At 41.8% G+C, this 20,191-nt stretch overlaps 1 protein-coding gene across 2 annotated transcripts; it reads right to left on the bottom strand.

Annotated features, from left to right (window-relative positions):
- Positions 1-7,093: 7,093 nt before the first annotated feature.
- On the bottom strand, positions 7,094-16,752 carry Npy2r (neuropeptide Y receptor Y2). 2 transcript variants are annotated; one of them, XM_021158818.2, is made up of 2 exons: positions 16,311-16,752; positions 7,094-10,160 (listed from the first exon to the last, which is right to left on the bottom strand). In XM_021158818.2, the coding sequence occupies exon 2, from the start codon at positions 10,111-10,113 to the stop codon at positions 8,968-8,970; it is 1,146 nt and encodes a 381-aa protein (XP_021014477.1). In that variant the 5' UTR covers positions 10,114-10,160; positions 16,311-16,752; the 3' UTR covers positions 7,094-8,967. The 2 variants fall into 2 exon arrangements, with proteins under 2 accessions (XP_021014477.1, XP_029330765.1); XM_029474905.1 differs by having other exon boundaries at positions 16,307-16,752.
- Positions 16,753-20,191: the final 3,439 nt, after the last annotated feature.

A 20,191-nucleotide genomic window follows, 5' to 3' on the forward strand; every position in this document is an offset into this window, starting at 1 on the left:
ATATCCACTTATCAGTGAGTACATATTGTGTGAGTTCTTTTGTGATTGGGTTACCTCACTCAGGATGATGCCCTCCAGGTCCATCCATTTGTCTAGGAATTTCATAAATTCATTCTTTTAATAGCTGAGTAGTACCAGACGTTTCTTTAGTCATGGTGTTTTATTACAGCAAGAGAAAGCTAACTAAGGAGTTATTTTATTTCCTTAAGATGCACACTGGAAAATTGACTCTCAGAGATATACCCTTTAAGAAAATAATGTATGTGTGCCAAGTACATTTAGGGCTGTAATTATTTACCTGGGCTTGCAATATTGTAACAATTATAACTTATCTTCACAAGAGTACTTATAGGTATCCGTATAAATAAGTTTGGATTGCAAAGCAAGATACCAGAAAATAAATACAAATTATTTATCTTAGTGGCAAACCAGATTTTTTTAAGTCTCATGGAACTTCTGGGATTACAAGCAATAACTTCATCATTCGTCCATCTGTGATGCTTTCGGTGGCGAAACTACTGAGGTGATTTTTTAAAACAGGGTTGTCTTTGCAAGGAGGAATTTTTATCTCTAGTAAGTTATACTTTCTGGACCAAATGGTAGAAACCCCTGTCAGTGGCAAAGTTCCCCTTCTGTTATCATGAGTTTAAAATTACATATCTCTGCTCGTCTGCCTCTTATTGTTACGCTTCTACATCTACTCAGGTCCCTTGGCATCCAGATACCACTGCAGATTGTTTTAACGGATGGCATCTGATTCCATTTTAATATACATCATATTTTTAGCATTTATGGCTGTAAGAATGTCCTTACATATGTCTTTTGTTTCTACTCCTTCCTACATTAGACTGCAGAACAGAAATGATTGATTGAATAGTAGGTGCCCCCCCTCCAGATCAGACATGTCCTCAGGGTGAAGTCATAGCTTATTCTAGTAATAAATATGAGTTATTCCTATCTAGAAGTACCAGCTTGATAGCTAGCTGTCACCTTGAATTACCAACTGGTGGATTAAATAGGTTATCCTCACCAAGAAACAATTTTAAACTCTACATAGTCAGATTATTTTGTTCATATTCCAAAGTATAGTCTCTTCTCTCACATTGCACCAATGCACAGACTATAGACTTCTTTAGGGACAATGATGGGGGTGGGCGTCATTTGGAAAAGATTTGTTCCTACCTTTACATGCTGAATGCTCCATGTATAGATATACTGTGGTACTGGGTGACAGAGCACATTTTGGAATATGTGTGTAGATGTACATATGTAATTCCTTATTCTTATATAATTTATACTACTTTCTATAAGAAGTCAAAGACTAAAGAAAATAGTGATTAGTATATTATTTTTACTTAGTTTTATGAAGATAACAGAGCACTCTCCTGTATTGTAAGAAGCTACATGGTGTTTTGCAAATGATTTGATGAAGTGTTGAAATATGCCAATGCTTTAATTACAAAGGATCAGATTCTGGAGTGGGTCTTTTACACATCTATTCATTGACATATTCTTATACTGACAGGATAGAATTAGAATTACAGATAGCAGTGTGAATTGTTTTAACCTCTGGATTCTTATATTTTCTTTTTAAAATAATTATCTATTTATTTGGTGTATATGAAAACATTTTAGCTGTCGTCAGACATACCAGAAAAGGGCATCTGATCCCATTACAGATGGCTGTGAGCCACCATGTGGTTGCTGGGAATTGAACTCAGGACCTCTGGAAGAGCAGTCAGTGCTGTTAATCTCTGAGCCACCTCTCCAGCCACAGCCTTTTAGCTTCCAGTGCTATGAAGTCCTCCAATGCCCTGAGGACTTGGGGGGTCTAGAGAGTCCAATTATTCACACTTATAATTCCTCCAAATCGACTTTTATTCATCATTTGTTTAATCAAATTCCCACCTTTGTGTATATTGTCTGACTTTTCCTTAGGAGACATAAAAAAAAACAAAAAAACCAAAAAAACCCAAAAAGCACCTTTACAGCTCAGACGGGGCACTAACAACAGACCAAAGGACCAGTTCTACCCAAGCCTGGCTTAGGGAACAAGCTTGATTGGGGTTACTCACAGAAGCATGGATGGAGATACTTACTGGAGAGTGGATGATGTAAAGATGCTCACATCACTGAAAACCCTGTACCAGCATGGTGCCCTGAAAACTGAATCACGGAGCTTTGGGCAGCTCAGGCAGTAAAATAGTCTTCTCTCCTCAGCAATTGTTATTGCTCTTTATCCTGTTGTTTGTTTGCTTGTCAATTTAAGCCAAGTTAAAGTTATCTGGGGAGAGGAATCTCAATTAAGAAAATGCCTCTATCATCAGATCACCTGTATGCAAGTTTGTAGTCATTTTCTTGATGAATGATTGACTTGAGAGGGCCCAACGCACTGAGGGCAATGGTCCCGTGTGATATAAAAAAAAATCAGGCTAAGCAGTCATGTAGGGCAAGCTAGTGAGCAGCGTTGTTCTACACTGTCTGCTTCAATTCCTTCTCCAGGTTCCTGCTTTGAGTTCCTGCTCAGCCTTTTCTTCACGATGGACTATGAGGTATAAGATAAAAGAAACTCTCCCCCACCCCCAAGTTGCTTTTAATCATGGTCTTTATCCCAGCAAGAGAAACCTAAAACTAAGATATTTGCATCACCTAATGGAAGGATCTTGTGAATCTTGTAACTTTCAGGAGCTTCCTGAGCCCTATAGGTTTTATTTGCTTCCTGGGCCTTGTATATTTTAATTAATTTCTGAGTCTGATAAAACTACTCCCGGGAAGAGATGTTTCATGGGAAACATCTATACAAACAATACTCTAGCTTTCCTTCAGTATTTCTGTTTTTTCCACTAGGGCTTACGACCTCCATAGTCATTGGCTTTTGTTTGGATAAGAGTATCTGATATAAGCTCCCTACTGTAGAGTGAGCCAAGCAGAAATTAATCAGTTGTGTCTGCAACAGTTGTGTCACTATTTTACTAGTAGACATCTCTTACCTGGCATTCTGGCTATATGTTACACATGATCCGTAACTTATAATAATTGTCTATGACAACTATTCCCCATCAGAAAGAATAGTGCCTCTTAGCACCATGAAACATATCCATCAGGGAGAAATCCTCAAGTTGAGCCTTAGCCCAATTTCTTTGTGCATGATATGTATGTACTAATATCTCTTTAGTAATAAGGCTTGCTCTTTGTTTCAGGCATGTAAATGATAGTGTTGTCAATAGTCTGTATGATTTGAGGTATCTCAAAAGCCTTCCTGCTAACAATGCACAAAGGGGTTTCCCACCCTTGCCCCTAGGATTTTCACTCAACAGCAAAGTCTTTTTCCACTCATATAGAATCTCTCACTGAAACTCTTTTATTTCCTCTTTTTCGTTCAGACTCTTAACTGTGCTGTGTAGTGTTATTTAAGAGACTTAAAAATATCTGTAAGACACTCAAATATTAGCATTATATAATGAAACATTTCAGCACAGGGAGCAGGATCCCTGATGGCATCTATCATCCATCTTACATAAATACCAACTGGACTTTTAGATAAAGAAATGTTTGCAAGTTTTGTTATTGTATGGAAAGATCACTTATCAATCATTTTAGACGAAAGCAAGATGGTTTAATGGTTAAGAACACTTTCTGCTCTTGTGCAGGACCCAGGTTCAAATGATAACATCCACATTAATTATTGACAATCATCTATAACTCTGGTCCCAGGTTCATATCACCCAACCTTCTTTTGGACTTCAAAGCACCACCAATGCACATAATAAATGTACAAATTTGCAAACATACAAACAAAATAATAATCTATTAAGAAAAAGCAAAGCAGTAATTGAGATACGGGGAGATGACAAAGTTAGCAAAGGACAAGCATGAGGATCTGAGATCAATTCCCAAAAGCCCATGTTAAAAAGCTGTGTGTTGAAGCTTGAGACTTTAATACCAGAGCTGATGAGGCAGATATCAAAGGATTTCTAAGGTTTGCTGGTTATCCAGCCTTACCCATTTGATAAACTGCAGATCTCAGTGAGAGACCTTGTCTCAAAAGGAAAGGTATATGGCTCTTGAAGAAAGACACCCAAAGTTGACTTTTCTCTTCTACATGAATATAAATACATGTTCCCATATATACATGTTCTATATAGCTGGACAAACATATACAAGTACATACCACCCTCTACCCATACATACACAAGAGGAGTAATATTGAGATTCAATAGCACTAATGGGAGAAACTACCCTAGCCAGTCCTCCATAATTCATAGACTTGTGTGTGTGTGTGTGTGTGTGTGTGTGTGTGTGTATGTGTGTGTGTGTGTGTGTGTGTATGTGTGTGTGTGTGCCATTTGCCCTTTCTCATGCTGAATTCCTGCTGCTACCATGGAGCCACTGTGCATCTACCCAGCCAGTTGTCCCATCAGAGTCTGCTAGTCATTCTTGTCCTTCCTCAGGCCCATTGTAGCCTACTGAGCCTGCCTCTGGGGCTAGATAGATCTCATACACTCTTGGCCAGCACTGTGGTCCTTGCTGTGGTATCAAGCAAGCATGGCCATATTGGCAGTCAATCTCCATCTACAGTATGCCTTCTGGCAAGACAAAGATGTACACCGAGTGTCCAGAATAACTCCCAAGCCCTAATACAATGTTTATGGTTTTCATTGTATTCTTAATCATTTATGAACATTTATTATGTTTGAGCTTTAAAGCCTTTTAGAAGCTCGGCAGTATAGTGCTTGGCTTTCTGTCCTAAAACATACATACACATCTGTATCCCCCTTAGGAAGTCCAAGCTGACACAAGTCATGCTATGTTTTCTTTCCATGGATTTGGACAGATCTTCTGTCTGCTTTGTCTTCTTCTAATCCCTTCCTAGCTCATGAAAATTGTATCCCATCATGGTGTTCAGAAAAGCCACTAAAGCCCAACATCAGTCCAGAGGTCCATACTGAGTTAATTTCTTTCTTAATTCTCCTGTGTGCACAGTCCTGCCAGATCTAGTGAGGTGGGCATCAAGTATTATCTCTTCTATGTTCAACTCCCTCAGGAATAGGTGTTCTTCCTCTGTTATCTGCTGCTCCCTGATATTTATGGAGGCTCTTAGCCAGTGAAAGCCAAGTGTCCCATAGCTCTTATGAGCAGGTCGATATTACTGTAAGAGATGGCAAGCTTATTCTTCATTCTATTATTCATTTTTCCAGCACATTTTCCAACATAGTCTTGTCTAAGTATGCCAATGCAGAAGTATAGTGGCTTTGAAAGAAAATTGCACTTGCCTAGCATGTGAAATGTACTAGACTTAATGCACAGTTTTAAAAACATTAATATATCAATTAAATAAGACAATGCAAGCAAACAGCAAACCCTGATGCTGCCCTGTATAAGGAATCATCATTCTTAGACTTCTGGAAACTCTGTTTTTCTAGATGAAGTATGGCCAAATGGTCAAAGTTATGGTTTATTACTTCATAGATCTAGCTTTAATATTTACTCCAAAAATTGACTTTCAAGCATCACCCAGTGGAACATTGATGTAACTGAGCAGTTAGGGGGTAAAAGAGTTCAAGAAGGTCAAGAGTTCAAGGTCATTCTCAGCTCCTTATTAAACCCAAGGCCAGCCTGGCTACAGGAGAAAGATCTTATCTCAAAAAAAAAAAAACCCTTCCAGTTTCCTTGATGAATCTCATTAATATTTATTGAATATCAATTTGATGACAGGAACTACAAGTACTGCAATTCTACATGATTAAGACAACACCTCTTCAGAGTCCTTAAACTCTAGCAGCTGGACGAAAAGAATTTGGGTAAGGTCAAACAGACAGACACAATCAGGTCCTGCAAACACTGCTGGATGAGATTGAGAGGTACCTGGGAAGTCTTTGTGTCTGGGAGAATATTTTTCAGAGAGGATTAACTCAGGGGAGACTTGCCTTGAATGTGAGCAGCACCACCCAAGTGATCAGAGGCTCAGAGGAAATAAAAATGGAAGAGAAAGCCGGTGGCCAGTATATAAAAGATTCAGTTTTCCTTGGTGAGTCCATCTACAGCTGCAGTTATCACCCAGGAACTTGAGACTCCAGCTTCATCAGCCATTCAGTATTGCCTAATATCAGGGACTCTCCAGGGAGCTTGCAGGCCATCAGATTCACACTGGGGCAGCAGCATCCATACCCCTGTCCCAGAGATTTCAACTTTTCGAACCAAGCAGTTACTGGCTTCCCTTGATCTCCTCTCTGCAGATGATCATCACAAGGTTGTCCAGCCTCTGATCATGTGAAGTAATCTAATAAATCCCCTCTTACAATTATATATGGCTTCTACTGGTTCTATGCTCTAGAGAATCTTAACACAGATGTTTAACAACCTTTCAAGTCATTCAAATTATCCTCAATAAGATGTGAAACGCTTAAAATGAGACTTATGAGGATATAACTGAAGATTTTAATCAGAAAAAAATGACTTAATAAAACCTTAGGTTTTTTTTTTAACTTCTTTGGTTAGTAGATAAATATTGGATTGTATGTGAAAATGACAAGATTCAAAGAGAACAAATAGGAGTCGACTAATAACCTAATAAGAGTGAATAAGGGCCTAGGAAATAGCCATAGCATGTATGATGGGGATGAGAAAAGTGAATTGATTCAAGAGACAGCTAGGAGTCATATTAAAATGCAGGAATTGACTAAGTATGGATATATAGAAAAGAAATATAGGGGCTGGCTCAGAGAGTAAAGTGTTGGGAAATAGTGTACAGTAGATTGCTGACAAGCTAGAAGTGGTTTGGGGACATTTGTACTTACCTGGCAGGTTCTGCTTGGGGCACACTGTGTATGTGTTGATGGGGCCAATACAGACATGTTTCACCAATTGATGAAGATACAGGCTTGATGTTCAGGAGAAAGATCTGGCCAGAAAATGAAGACTAATGCGTTCTCACAGAGCACTCCTAGGTCCCTGTGCCCTGTGAAAAGGGTGCTCACAACATAGAGAGGGACTCAGTTTCAGCCAAAGGACAGAGGGAAGGCTACATGGAAACTCTACACAATTCCTCAAATTCTTTTTATTTTGACATTAAAACCAGCACATAAAAGACGCTTTAATACTGAGTTGACATATGAACTCAATCACAAATATGTTAATTGAATCACTAATTGGATTCCAATAATTTACCATCACAGCCAGAGTCACAGTAACAGACAGGTTTTGTACAGGATAGGAAATCTGCAAGGGGCATAAAGACTTCACAACAACCTTCTACTAAGATCTTAAGCAAAGTATCTTACACATAAAAAGTTAAAAGCTTATCTTCAGATGACTATGCAGAGTCCAACAGAAAAGACTGCATTTTATAGTTCAACGATTCACTTCAGACAGCAGTGTATAAGGTGGACTTCCCATTCCACCTTATATTTATTTTTTCTTCTGGTGTTTTATTCCTTTTCAGTACTCTAGAAGAACAATTCACTTTGAGACCAATCTTTTATTTCAACACTGAAAGGAATTTAATAACAGCCAGAGTCTGAGATTTAAATATATAGAGAAAATTAATATCATAATGAAATATTAGACTACATCAAATATTTCTAAATTGTGAGGAATATACTCACAGATTCTGCCATATTTACAAAAAACATGCCTACACTGAAACGACAGCATCCAGAGAAGTGCAATTTTAACATCTCATTTTTCTTACTTTTCTGTATGAACAAAATAGAGTTTTAATTATCTTTGGCTGGGTACCTTTGAAATAAAAGCTATATTCATAAAACTATTAAATAAAATTTTCTAATGCTTCCCTATTTATAGATATGCTTTTGTTTCGTATATAGTCAAAAATATAGTCATTTAAAAAAGAGAACATTTATGTGAAATTTGTGGATAAAAGCAAAATTTGCAAAGTGGAATAAACTCAGTTTTGGAGATTTCTTACCAAATGGGTTCACTTTAGTGAAATTCTATTTTTACTTAACTTAAATTGGTCTATTGAGGATGCACTCCAAAGAAGATAATTCTACAGTGTCTGTAAACATGTTAGAGCTGTGGTGGAGGGGGTCAATTTTGTACAACTAAACTCAAATTGTTACAAAATTATGTATTAGTCTGATTTAACTTTTAGTGTGAACTTTGTTCGTTCTCATGCAGGAATGGTAACACAAGTTGTATGGTTCCAAAAGGCTTTAGCAATTAGCAAGAAACAGAAGAGCTGAGTTGCTTGCTTGTCATCTAAACAGTCTCTACCTAAAGCAAGAATGGCTAAAACAAGAAATAAAGCAATCATTTTCATTCCTTTTCAGTATGATAATTTCAGATTTTGATTCTGAATTAAAAAACAAACTTTCAACAGTAGTGCATTTGATTTGAACAACAACTAATTGCTCACTGAGTATATAAGGATCTCTCCCATCAGTGCCAAAACATTACTCGTATAGCAAATGTGTTTATTCTCTTGACGTTATCTTGAAGTCACCACCTCAGGTAGCAAGCCATGTTTACCTATAGCATTCTCATTTGGGTTTCATCTTAGGAAAGACAATAAAACCAAAACACCCTAACAGAGAGCCTGTAGCTCCCTAGGGAAATCTGAGTTGTTTAGCAGCTTTTCATCAAGTGATGAGGGAGCCCATGGAGTCCACAGCATGCCTGATGCAGATCCTACTGTGCTCTCAGAGATAACACTTCTCTCTTTTAACCATGCTGGTGCCAACTCCTTGCTCTGTTTTCCTTCCATCCTCTACTCATAATTCAACCTACAATCCAAGCATCGGTAATCAGAACGTTGTGCCATGGCAATCTGTTTATTTTTACCTCCTTCTGCCAGCCAGTTTTCCAGAAATAATACTGCTGGGGCTTCTGTTCTGTTACTTTTGAGTCAATACAATGGGAGGTCTGCATGCACTGGCCAGAAAACCTTCCCTAACCAGGTTGGCAGCGCTGGTTACAATTCACCCATTTGCTTTCACACCTGCGTCCTTACACATTGGTAGCCTCCGAAAAAGAGTCAGTGGGACCATTGTTCTTTTTGACTTCCAGGTTCTTTTTAGCCTTGAAGGTCATGGACACCTCCGAGTGAATGGCATCCAACCTCTGCTCACAGCGGAAGGCCGAGAGGAAAGCTTTTCTGTAGTTGCTATTCATCCAACCATAGAGAAGGGGGTTGGCAAAGGTGGAGCACATGGCGATAATGTGGAACACAGTGAAGATGAGTTTGTACTCCTTCAGGTCCAGGACGTGGTTGTCGATGTCCACAGCGAGTTGGAAGGCATGGAGGGGCAGCCAGCTGACTGCAAACACCACTACCACGCACACCAGCATTTTGGTCATTTTGTGCCTTCGCTGATGGTAATGGTCACTTGCAGCTCCAGGACTGACGTGGTTCCTCAGCTTACTCCAGATACGGGTGTAGGAGAAAGATATGATGCCCAGAGGCAAAACATAGAGGATGAGCAGGGTGGAAAGGCTGTAGACTGTACCATACACACTCTTCTCTTCCCCAGGCCACTTCTCGGTACAGGCCACAATCTCAAAGTCAGGAATGATCTCAATCAGGGAATACTCCCGGAAGATGGCCAGTGGACTTGCCAGCAGAGCGCTGATGCCCCAGGCTAGACCAATGATCAGGAAGCTGATTCGCTTGGAGATCTTGCTCTCCAGGTGGTAGACAATGCAACGATGGCGGTCCAGAGCAATGACTGTCAAAGTTATTGTGGACACTTGTACTGCCAGACCCTGGGCATAGGGCACCAAATGGCACAAGACCGGACCCATTTTCCACTCTCCCATCAAGGTATAGGTAAGAGTGAATGGCAGGCACAGTGTGTTCACTAAAAGATCCGCCACAGCCAGGTTGGCAATAAAAAAGTTGGTTACTGTGCGCATGCTCTTGAATTTGATCACCACATGGATTACCAGGGAGTTGCCAACTACCCCTAGCAAGATGATGGAGCAATAGGCCAATATGAGGACCACCTGCACCTCGACCAGTTTGGTGCTGTCTATGAGCTCCGGCTCCGGATCAGGAGGCAACTCACCTCTAGGAGTAGTGTGCCCTGGCCCATAGGGCTCCACCTTCACTTCTACAGTTTGATTCTCATCTGCCTCTGCACCTACCGGGCCCATCTTCAGAACCAGTTCGCTTTCACTTGGCCTGTAAATAGCACAAGAATCTATAATAAAAATGACATAAAAAAAAGTTAGTGAAACAGAACCATTCTAAAGGGATTGATTTAGTTTAGAGTGAGCTCTCCTGGATAGCTGTGTTCTGATTCATCACACTGTAGATCTTGTAAAAGCTTGATGAAGCAAATCCTTTACATAAGTCTATTAACAACTGGGGATGGATGAACTCAGGAATTCAAAATATCTATGATCATGACAAAAACACACTTTCCTGTTAGAGAGAAACAGTTCCACAATGAATGAGATCAAATAAATTCCATTTTAATGCAAAATGAATGCAATAAAGTTTATCAATTTTGTAATTGCTATGAAGTCAACAAATTAACTTGGAAAGTGTCACCCACTTAATTGTTTAAAATGTGTAAGTATACAGCAGCCTAAAATATAACAAAGGGACAGACATCTGCATGTGCTGAGCACCTGATCTTTGGGAGATTAAAATAAGGCAAAACAGCTGGATTCTCACACAGCCCTTTTTCCTTTCACTTCTTGTGCACATAAGCCTCTCTCTCTCTCTCTCTGTCTCTGTCTGTCTCTCTGTCTCTGTCTCTGTCTCTGTCTCTGTCTCTGTCTCTGTCTCTCTCTCTCTCTGGTGTGTGTGTGTGTGTGTGTGTGTATGTGTGTTTATGTGTATGGTATGTGTGAGTGGGTGAGATTGTATATGTGTGTGTGCAGGGTTGTATGTATATATGCTTGTGAGTGTGTGTGTTTGTGTGGGTGTGTGTATATTTGTGAGTGTGTGTATATGTGTGTGAGTGTGTGTGTGAATGCTAGCATGACAAGCACACTGTTCTTTTGATTTTTTGCTAGGCCAGCTGATGTTAAAAATGGAACCTTGTGCGGAGGTGTTGCTTTGTTTAATGGTTTGAAAGTAACTCCACACACAACATAGAACAGAATACTACAAAGGTACTACATTAAAGATATGCCCAAGTTTAAATTTACCCCCAAAATTCTAAATGGAGAAGTTTGGGCACCTTTCTCTTCTACCATACACTACTGAATTCCCCTGCCCATGTGATCTTCTGCACCCAATAAAGTAAAGCCCTTAAAGCTTAAAAAAGAGATAAGCATTCGAGGTTTTCTTGTTTCCTTGAGCCCTCCTATGTTTACAAGGTCCCTGCCTTTGCAGGGGTGAGTGATGGAGCAGAATTTCTGGGAAGAGGCAAACAATGACTGGCCCACACACACTCACAAACATATATACATACAGCCCTATACACACATAAATGTACAATCACACCCACTCACACATACCATATGCATAAACACACACACACACACACCACGCACACACACACCACGCACAGTCACACGCAGAATGTGGAGAAAGTTGTATTGGTGAGGTTTATTGGTTAGAAAGGCCATTCTAGTTGGTGACTTCCAGACCAGTGAGAAGGCCTGTCTCAAAAAACAATGTGGATGGCGCCTGAGGATTGACACCGACACTATTGATAATATTCTTCTATAGTTGCAGACAGCAGTCTAGCATAAATGTAGTCAGAGGGGCTTCGCACAGCAACTGTTGGAAGCTGACGCACAGACCTACAACCAAGTATTGAATGCAGCATGGGGAATCCTGAGGAAGGGTGGGGAGGGATCAGTCAGGGAACCAGGGGCTCAAGGACAGCTAACCTAGGCGCCTGGGGGCTCAGAGAGACTAAATTGCCTCCTAGAGAACACTCATGGGGCAGACCTAGGCCCTTGCACTTATGTAACAGCTGTGAGGCTGGGTCTTCATATAAGATTCCTAAAACAGGAACAGGGACTGTCCCTGACTACATTGCCTGCCTTTGGTTCCCTTTCCTATAACTGGACTGCCTTGTGCAGCCTCAGTTGACAAGGATGCACCTAGTCTTGCAGAGACTAGATATGCCTGGGCTGGTTGATGTCCATGGGAGGCCTTCTCTTTTCTGGGGAGAGGAGATGGATGGGGGATGAGGTGAGAGAGGGGGACTGGGAGGAGAGAAGAGGAGGGAGAGGACATTGTGATCCAGATGTAAAGTAAATAAATAATTCATTCAATAAAAATTCTGAGAAAAATTAGGTGATATAAAATATGTAAGAACCAGTTTTCTCTTAGAAATGATGAAGTTTTCAGAAATATTTAGGGAAACTGATGTTAAAGTTTCCTAATATGATATGATGCAATAACATATAAAGGCTAAAAGAAAACAGATCCCCCAACTAGGCTGCCTTTCTCTCTCCCTCCTGTCTCTTATCATCATTAATACTGCACTGATTTTGTTTGGCTCAGTTTCTAATCATCGTTATCCTTAAAGCCATACATCTTATTTCTAATTTTCCTTCCTCTACTTTTTCTGCTGCTTTCATTTGTCAGCTCATTAGCCTAACAGACAAAGCCATGGGCAATTCACCATGGTGGTACTGTAACATTTACTGGGACACACATTCAACAAGCCTTTGTAAATCTGTATCCTGAAGGGAGACTCCTGCTGAGTGTTAAGACATAAGGTAATACCTCTTCTAGAGTGCTTAAAATAATACATTTGCTTTGACTATGAATTTCCTTTTAAGTGTATAAAAACACCTAGATTCAATAAACTAGTGATGATACCTAGTGAATACACTCACAAAAGACTTCTGCAGTTAATTCATGAGATCTTTTAATGATCTTTTTAATCAGCCATAAGAGCATCTACTACCATTGGTAGATGAATCACACTTACTGAGCTCACAACCAATGCTGGCTGGCCCCATTGCCCCTGCTCCAGTTCCCACCTTTCCTGCCTCTGTCCTACTCTGAACCACTGAGCTGCATAGGACCCTCCCTCACTTTCAGGCTCCCACTTAATCAGGATCCTGGTTGGGTTGAATCAATGGAAGGCACTGGGAGGGGATTACAAAGCAGGAGGCATGCGGAGAGCTGGCTCAGTGAATAAAGAGCTTGCCCTGCAAGTGGGGAGATATGAAAAGAGCCCATGTACAGCTGGAAGCTTAGTGCACAGCTATAATGCAGCTCCCCTGACAGACAGGAGAACTCTTAGAAGCTTATGGGTCAGGCATCCTGGTGGATGTAGAGACCCTGTCTCAAAAAGAATCAAGGTGATGAGTAAAAACCTTGGCCTGAAGTTGTGTCCTCACCCCTGTATGTATGCTATGTCATACCTGCACTTGCACACATGGATGTATGCATACATACATACGTAGATACCCTAATTACACACCATATATGCCCTATACACATTCATATATACCCTACGCATACACACATACATGCAAGCATACATACATACATATCCTAAGTACATATCATATATGCCCTACACATACATACATACATACACCACACCTGCACACATACACACATACACCATGCCCATACTCACACACACTTATACATACGAACATGCATGCACACGTGTACACATAAAGCTACACACATACACACACACTATGCATGTATAAATAATTTTAAAAAGAAAGCTGCATGGAGAGAAAGCAGAAGGAAGGAAGAACCCAAGGCTTCTCCTTCCTCTCTCTGTACCCTAGGTAGCCTCGGCAGCTCTTCTGTGGCCTTGATTACCACAGGGTAGACCCCTTGTGATGGTTTCCGGTGGATGGAGGTGTTTTGCAGGTCTAGGTCACACTGCCTCTTTTCTATGTCCCTTAGGTTTAAGGTGGTAGCAAGGTATTATTCTTGTCATCTCAAATTGGCCTAACTTTCAGTCTTTATCCCCCCACCTCTTATATAACCATCTCTGTTCATGGACTCCTTCGTATCTACAGCCCTGAATGGAATTTTTCAGTACATGATATGCTCAAAACACATCTTAATTTGCTTTCTCACTAAAATAAACCTCAGCTCCTTACTATGGCACTCAAGGCTTGCCGACATCCCTGCAGACACTCTGTCCTGATTCTCCCTTGACATCCCAATACACATCTGCTGCTCTGTCATACTGAATGGCTACCAATTTGAGAACACCTCAGGCTTCCCCATGCGGTGAACTGAGGACTCTGCCATTCTCCTGGTCATTCAGAAGGTTCATGCTCCCTTTAATCACTGCCCACAGTGTGACTGTTCCAGTTTACCGACCTAGGACAGCCATCTCTAAAGACGTATTGTTTAATCTCACAGTGCACCATCTGGTACAGTAAAGCTACTCAATTATTGGACAAAACCAATACAAAGCTAAAGAGAATACAATTTTACTAACAACAACTGCCACCTTTTAAATACAAAGTATAATTTCAGTTCCCTTCTTTACTAAATGTAAAAACACAAAGGATTCATTGCCTTGCCATAGCAGCCTCGGGTTTGTTTGCTTGTTCTTAGTCTGGTACTTGCTACTTGCTTCCTCAAGAAGTTTGCCCTAAGACCCTATTAATTCAGTTTCTGATTACAACCTCTGAAATTGCCTGTCAGTATGCTCCACATAGAATTCTTTTTCTCACATGCTCATATCTCCCCCCACCCCTGCGCTACACACACACACACACACACACACACACACACACTTCTAGGGCCTGGGAACTTTCTGTGTGTTTTCCTTTGTTGCTATACTGGTCCATTTTATACAAGTCAATACAGATTTCAAACAGAACGTTCCAGGGATGCCAGCCCCACTGCCCATTATGAAAACATGGCATTTGAACCCTGGCCCCTTTGATTGGCTGTCCCATTTTCCCTAGGCTAAGAGACTGACTTCATGGAGCAGTTACTCAGACCATCCACGTCAACCGGAGTTGAGCAGACTTGCAAAAGTTGCACCCACGAACTGAGTGTAAGCACAGATTTAAGGGCACTGGGAAGAGAAACACATTTGATTTATTGGCTATTTCCTTTTTTTTTCTTTTCAATCACATTTTCTTCCCTCTGAAGTCCTTTCACTGGAGTCTTACAGCTCCTCTGCAGGAATGGCTATCGATCTGCAAGCTATTACCCTGTGAACACTCTGAGCTGCACGCAGGCACAGTACTAGCCCTGGGCTGGGCAAAGCACTACCTGGGACACAGAATATTTCCTTCACACCAGCACTTCTGGAAAAGTAGGAGAGTGAAAGAGAACGTGAGGGTAGACCCTGCCACACGTGACACTCCAGAGGCCCCCAGTCAAGCCAGAAAGAGGCAAGGGGGAGAGCCTTTCCTTGAAACAAGGCAAAATGAGACATTCAGGTTATTCAAGAAATTCAAAACTCTGAATAGCGCTGTTCTCTTGAACAGGTGTCCCTTTACTGAGTTTGTTACAGAAGCACTCAGTGTAGAAAGGGAAATGATGGTTTGTTTTATTTATTTATTTTTTCCTTCTGACGCTCTAGGTGCTTTCTTTAATAAGCCAGAAAGCTTCTCCTGCTTTCACTACATGCTGAAATCTCTGGAATTGCAAGTTATTTCTGAGATAGAGTCACTGCAGGTGGGCAAAGTGTGACATCCCTGTCTAGCCCTCCTTCCAGTATTGTTTTCCCAGGGAAAAACCCCAAGTTCCATGCTACAAACTATAGTTGCCTGCACCTGTTGGATCTTCTGTGAGGGGAGATGCGGTCTTTAACAATGCAACATACAGGGCATGATTGTTTGCCTAAGTAGAGATGGATGGATCATCTGAAAAGTCAGCGAATGCTTCTCTTTCCTGTATTTGTGCTTCCTGTCTTTGACAGTAGTGTAGTCTCTTAAATGACACTGAGATTTTAATGACTAGTCTCTACTAAGAATGGCACTTAAATATTACTGCCCCCCACCACCACCACCACCATGCCACACAACCACAGACTTCTACTAGTAGGTGACCCCATCTTGGGGAAATGAATGGAAGCCTAAATAAATCTCTATTTTTGAACAGCCTTAGAAAATCCTACATGATCTTGCACTTCAGAAAGTGCTTGAGTTTTAAAGAGGGGGCAAAGTCATATCTTACTGTCTCATACTGTAGCGCTCCATCAAGGAACAGTCTATAACCTTCAGCGAAAAAGAAAAAGTCCAGCAAAAGAAGAAAAGCGAAGTGGTACTAGCCCACCTAGTTCCAGTGTTCCACTTAACGCCTGGAGGGGTGGGCGGCTCCCCTTCCGCTCTCCTTTGGAACAGATCCCCATGCCCTCTTACCCCTGACAGGACCCAGGGCTCCTCTAGGGCTATTCATGATCTCAGAGGGAGAACTGGAGTTTGAACTTACTTACTGTATTGACTCTTGCGTTCCTTCTCAGATGAGGAATCCAGGAATTTGCAAGCAAAGGATTATCTAAACAGCCAGTCCGGAGACAGTCCTGGGAGGCACCCAAAGCAGGTCCGATTTGGTGTGAGCCAGCAAGTGAGAGCAGAAGCAGGAGCGGCAAAGCGGAACAGCTGCAATGCTGTCCCTGCTCTGCTTCTCTGTGGACCTCTAAAGCCACTCGATCAGGGACCCCGCACTGCACAGCTCAGAGCCCCCGGTAGGAGTGGGTGGGGAGGGAGGAGGATCGGAGATTTAGAGGTGGAGAGAAACGCCGCCCTGGAAGGAAAGGACACAGGTAGGGGAACTGCGGAGGCAAGGGAGTGAGGCAGATAAGTTCCCGGTAGCCAGAGACTGGAGATTAGTGTCCTCCAACCTTGGTTGCACTCTATGCAGCGTAGCGCCCCATCGCTCGTCGCCACCACTCCCTGCAGCTGCTATTCACTCCACTTAGGAGTTCATCTAATCTGCAGAGAAAAGTGCAGGGCAGTGGCGAACCCCCGATGCAGGGAGGGAGCTGTGGTCCCTGGCTATGTGAACAGCGACAGACACCTCAGGCTTGCGGGTGTGGGCTGCAGAGAGGTTCCACACTTGGGGTGGAGGGGCAGAATCCCACTCTGGGCTAGGAGTTTCCTTGTGTAAAAACGAAGGAGGAGAATCAACTCCTCGCAGAAGCTGGATCCCAAGGACAAACAGCCAGCATGCCCTGCCACACAGCACCGGCACAGGAACTGTGGTAAACACAAGTCCAGTGCCTGGGGGACGGGAGCAGCAAAACCCTTAACAGGTGTTCCTGGAACCCTGCGCCTTCAGATCACAAGCCCGAGGTGTCCCCGCGGAACAAGGGCAAAACTGTCCCTCCCTCGGAAAGAACGCAGAGGACAGCAGTGGATCTTCAAACAGTCTTTCTTTGTCCAATTAGTTGACTTCAAAATTCTTCGCTTTTAGTTCTTGCACCGTTCAAGATTTCGAGAGAGTAGGGAGACCATGCCTCGGGAAATGTTCCTTGGGAGTGAAGCCTGCAGGCTGAAATCTCTCGTAGGATTGAAAGAGGACACGCAGGACTTTCAGTCACCCATGCTGGAGGGCTGTTTCAACCTTACCCTGCAAACTCTTCATTCAAAGGCAGTCCTTCCAGAGGTTTGCTACAAGTCTCCTTTCCTTCGGATCTTAAAGGGGGCAGTAGAGACTTGAAAGCCAGGAAGCCAGGCTTGCCTTAACCACCCTGTCTCTCAGAGCTGCACAAGTCACCTCGCTGCATTGGATCACTCTTCTTGTTGTTTTCTTTTCTTTCTTTCTTTTTTAATTTATAAAATAGGGATGGGCCACACTAGTTCTCAGAATGTCTCTGAAGGATGCAAAACAATAATTCGATTTAGATTAGGTATCTCGAAAAATAAAAGTTATACTTAACCTATTTTTAAAAGACAAATACTCCCCCACGTAGTAATAATTACTCCTTTATTGGGAAATGGATTTTCAGTCCCGTGACCACTGAAAGTCACACACCCTAATTATAGGTCATAAGACATATAGAATCTGATATCAATCTTCAATTCATGTGACATCATGCTAAAGAAGCTACCTATAAAACAGCGTTTCGTGGGCCTTTCAATTACCAGTACACAAAAGGCAGCAGGCCTGCGAGAAGCCATGATGTTTTTTTACACACTCTGCTTAAAGTCCTTTTTGTAAGCATTTTTTGGTTTAGGGAATTATCTCTTGTTCACACACATGCTTTCAGTTGAACAGATTCCTTTTTAAAAAAAGAGACCCTGGAGAATGAGTGATCCTGTGGCCTCACAAGAGCTGGGAATTGCTCTGCCTCTGAGCCGCAGCTTCACACTTCTTTTTCTGTTTTTGTTTTTTTGCTTTGTTGAGGACTGTGTAGTACTAAGTTGCCCAGGCTGACCCAGTGTTTTCTATGTAGCCCAGGCAGGCCTCAAATCTGCTTAACCTCCTAAGGAGTTGGTGTTGCAGGCAGCACCATCAGGTTCAGCTTTCGGTGCTTCTTAATATTGGGAAGGTGAAGAAAGGACTCTGTGTGTCTAGCAAGTTCAACTTTTGAAAATTGACACAGAAGCAAATGACCAAAAAAAAATCTGATGAGCAGGGTTGCTGAACATAATGGTTTTGGAGGATTTTAACCTATTTTTCAAGCAGTGATTGCACAAAACACTCTTCTCTCATAGCAATGATTAACAAAGGCTTCTAAGCAGCCCTTTCTGAGAACTGAGCTCACTTCCTTATAGGCATGCCAGCGTCTTAAATGATTCACATGCTCCACACACCTCCGATCTGTAACTCCAATAATAACAAAGAACACACGACTCAAGTCTTTCAATAAAGTACAGATTGCATGAGAAGCTGATCTGTGAGGTGAAAGTCCTCTCACAGTGCAGCATTATGACACTGCACAGTCAGGTTCTAAGGAAAGGCCTGTAAGGCACATATGTTACAAGCTCTAGGAACATTGAAGCGCTCTGAGGAAGGACCGTCCCTCAGCCTGTGAAGCTGCTGAATGAATGATAGTCTAAATGGAAACAGGACAAGATTATCAAACCAGATTCCTCTCTTGATGAGTAGTTCGCTTCTTTGGGCAATCCCATACCTTTCCAGAATAGATGCCAACTCTTCTACAGATAGGGAGAAGATAGAAACCCCCAAATGCCTACATAAGTAGAGCCAGCAGTAGCTGTGTGCTCCCAGGCTAGGTTGAGGAAGAAAGCAGAAAGTGGTAAGAATGTACACAGCCTAAGAAATACATAGCACAAAAGGAATTGAAGGCAGAGGCCTGTTCTCGGGTTCCAATAAGATGACCTACAAAAACTACATTTAATATGGTTAGATCTCTTTAAAAAAAAAAGAGACAAAATTTGTATTCTTAATAACTTAGACCAGTGAGATGGCTCAGTAGGTTATGCAAGTATCACCAAACCTAACAACCCGAGTTAGACCCCCTGGGGCCCCTCATAGTGGAAGGAGAGACTCTGTTCCTACACATTACCACTTAAGTCCATGCACCCTACACACACACACACACACACACACACACACACACACACACAGGCAAACGCTTCATGCACATGCGCACACACATGCACACACCTTCATATACACACTTATACACATACTCTGTACACACATACCCTGCACACATAGCTATAGACACCACACATGTAGACACACCCATACACACCCTACACACACTTGTGCAAATGTAATAAAGCATCTTTTGAAATGAAATGATGTCTTAAAAACCAAAATTAGCTGGGCAGTGGTGGCGCACGCCTTTGATCCCAGCTCTTGGGATGCAGAGGCAGGTGGATTTCTGAGTTCGAGGATAGCCTGGTCTACAGAGTGAGTTCCAGGACATCCAGGGCTGCACAGAGAAACCCTGTCAAAAAAAAAAGTCAAAATTCCAGGTGAGCATATCAAAATAAATGAAGTGGTAAGTAGACAGAACGGTAGAAGAAAGAAAAAAAGGGCAGAAAATAAAGAACAGTCTGCTATATACATGGGGGATCTACTCAGAGATCTCTAGAGCATTTCAGAAAAGTTGTCTGAAAGCTTGACACAGAAGGTAAGAACAACAATGACTAATAATTAAATGAACAGTTATATCAATAGAATGTAACAAAAGTTTTATAAACACATCACCATTGGCTATCGTACAGTAGTTAACATTTTCTTGTGGGAATGTGAGGGAACACACATCTCCATTTGGCTTATCTGAATCACATCACTGTGGCACTTTGGGGCCACTGCTACACAATAAAGGTTGCTTATCCACAAGAACTTCAACACTACCACAGTCATTCTCAGAAGGTAGGTGACCATCAAGTGAAA

The sequence above is a fragment of the Mus caroli genome, chromosome 3 (assembly GCF_900094665.2).
Source record: "Mus caroli chromosome 3, CAROLI_EIJ_v1.1, whole genome shotgun sequence".
Lineage (NCBI taxonomy): Eukaryota > Metazoa > Chordata > Mammalia > Rodentia > Muridae > Mus > Mus caroli.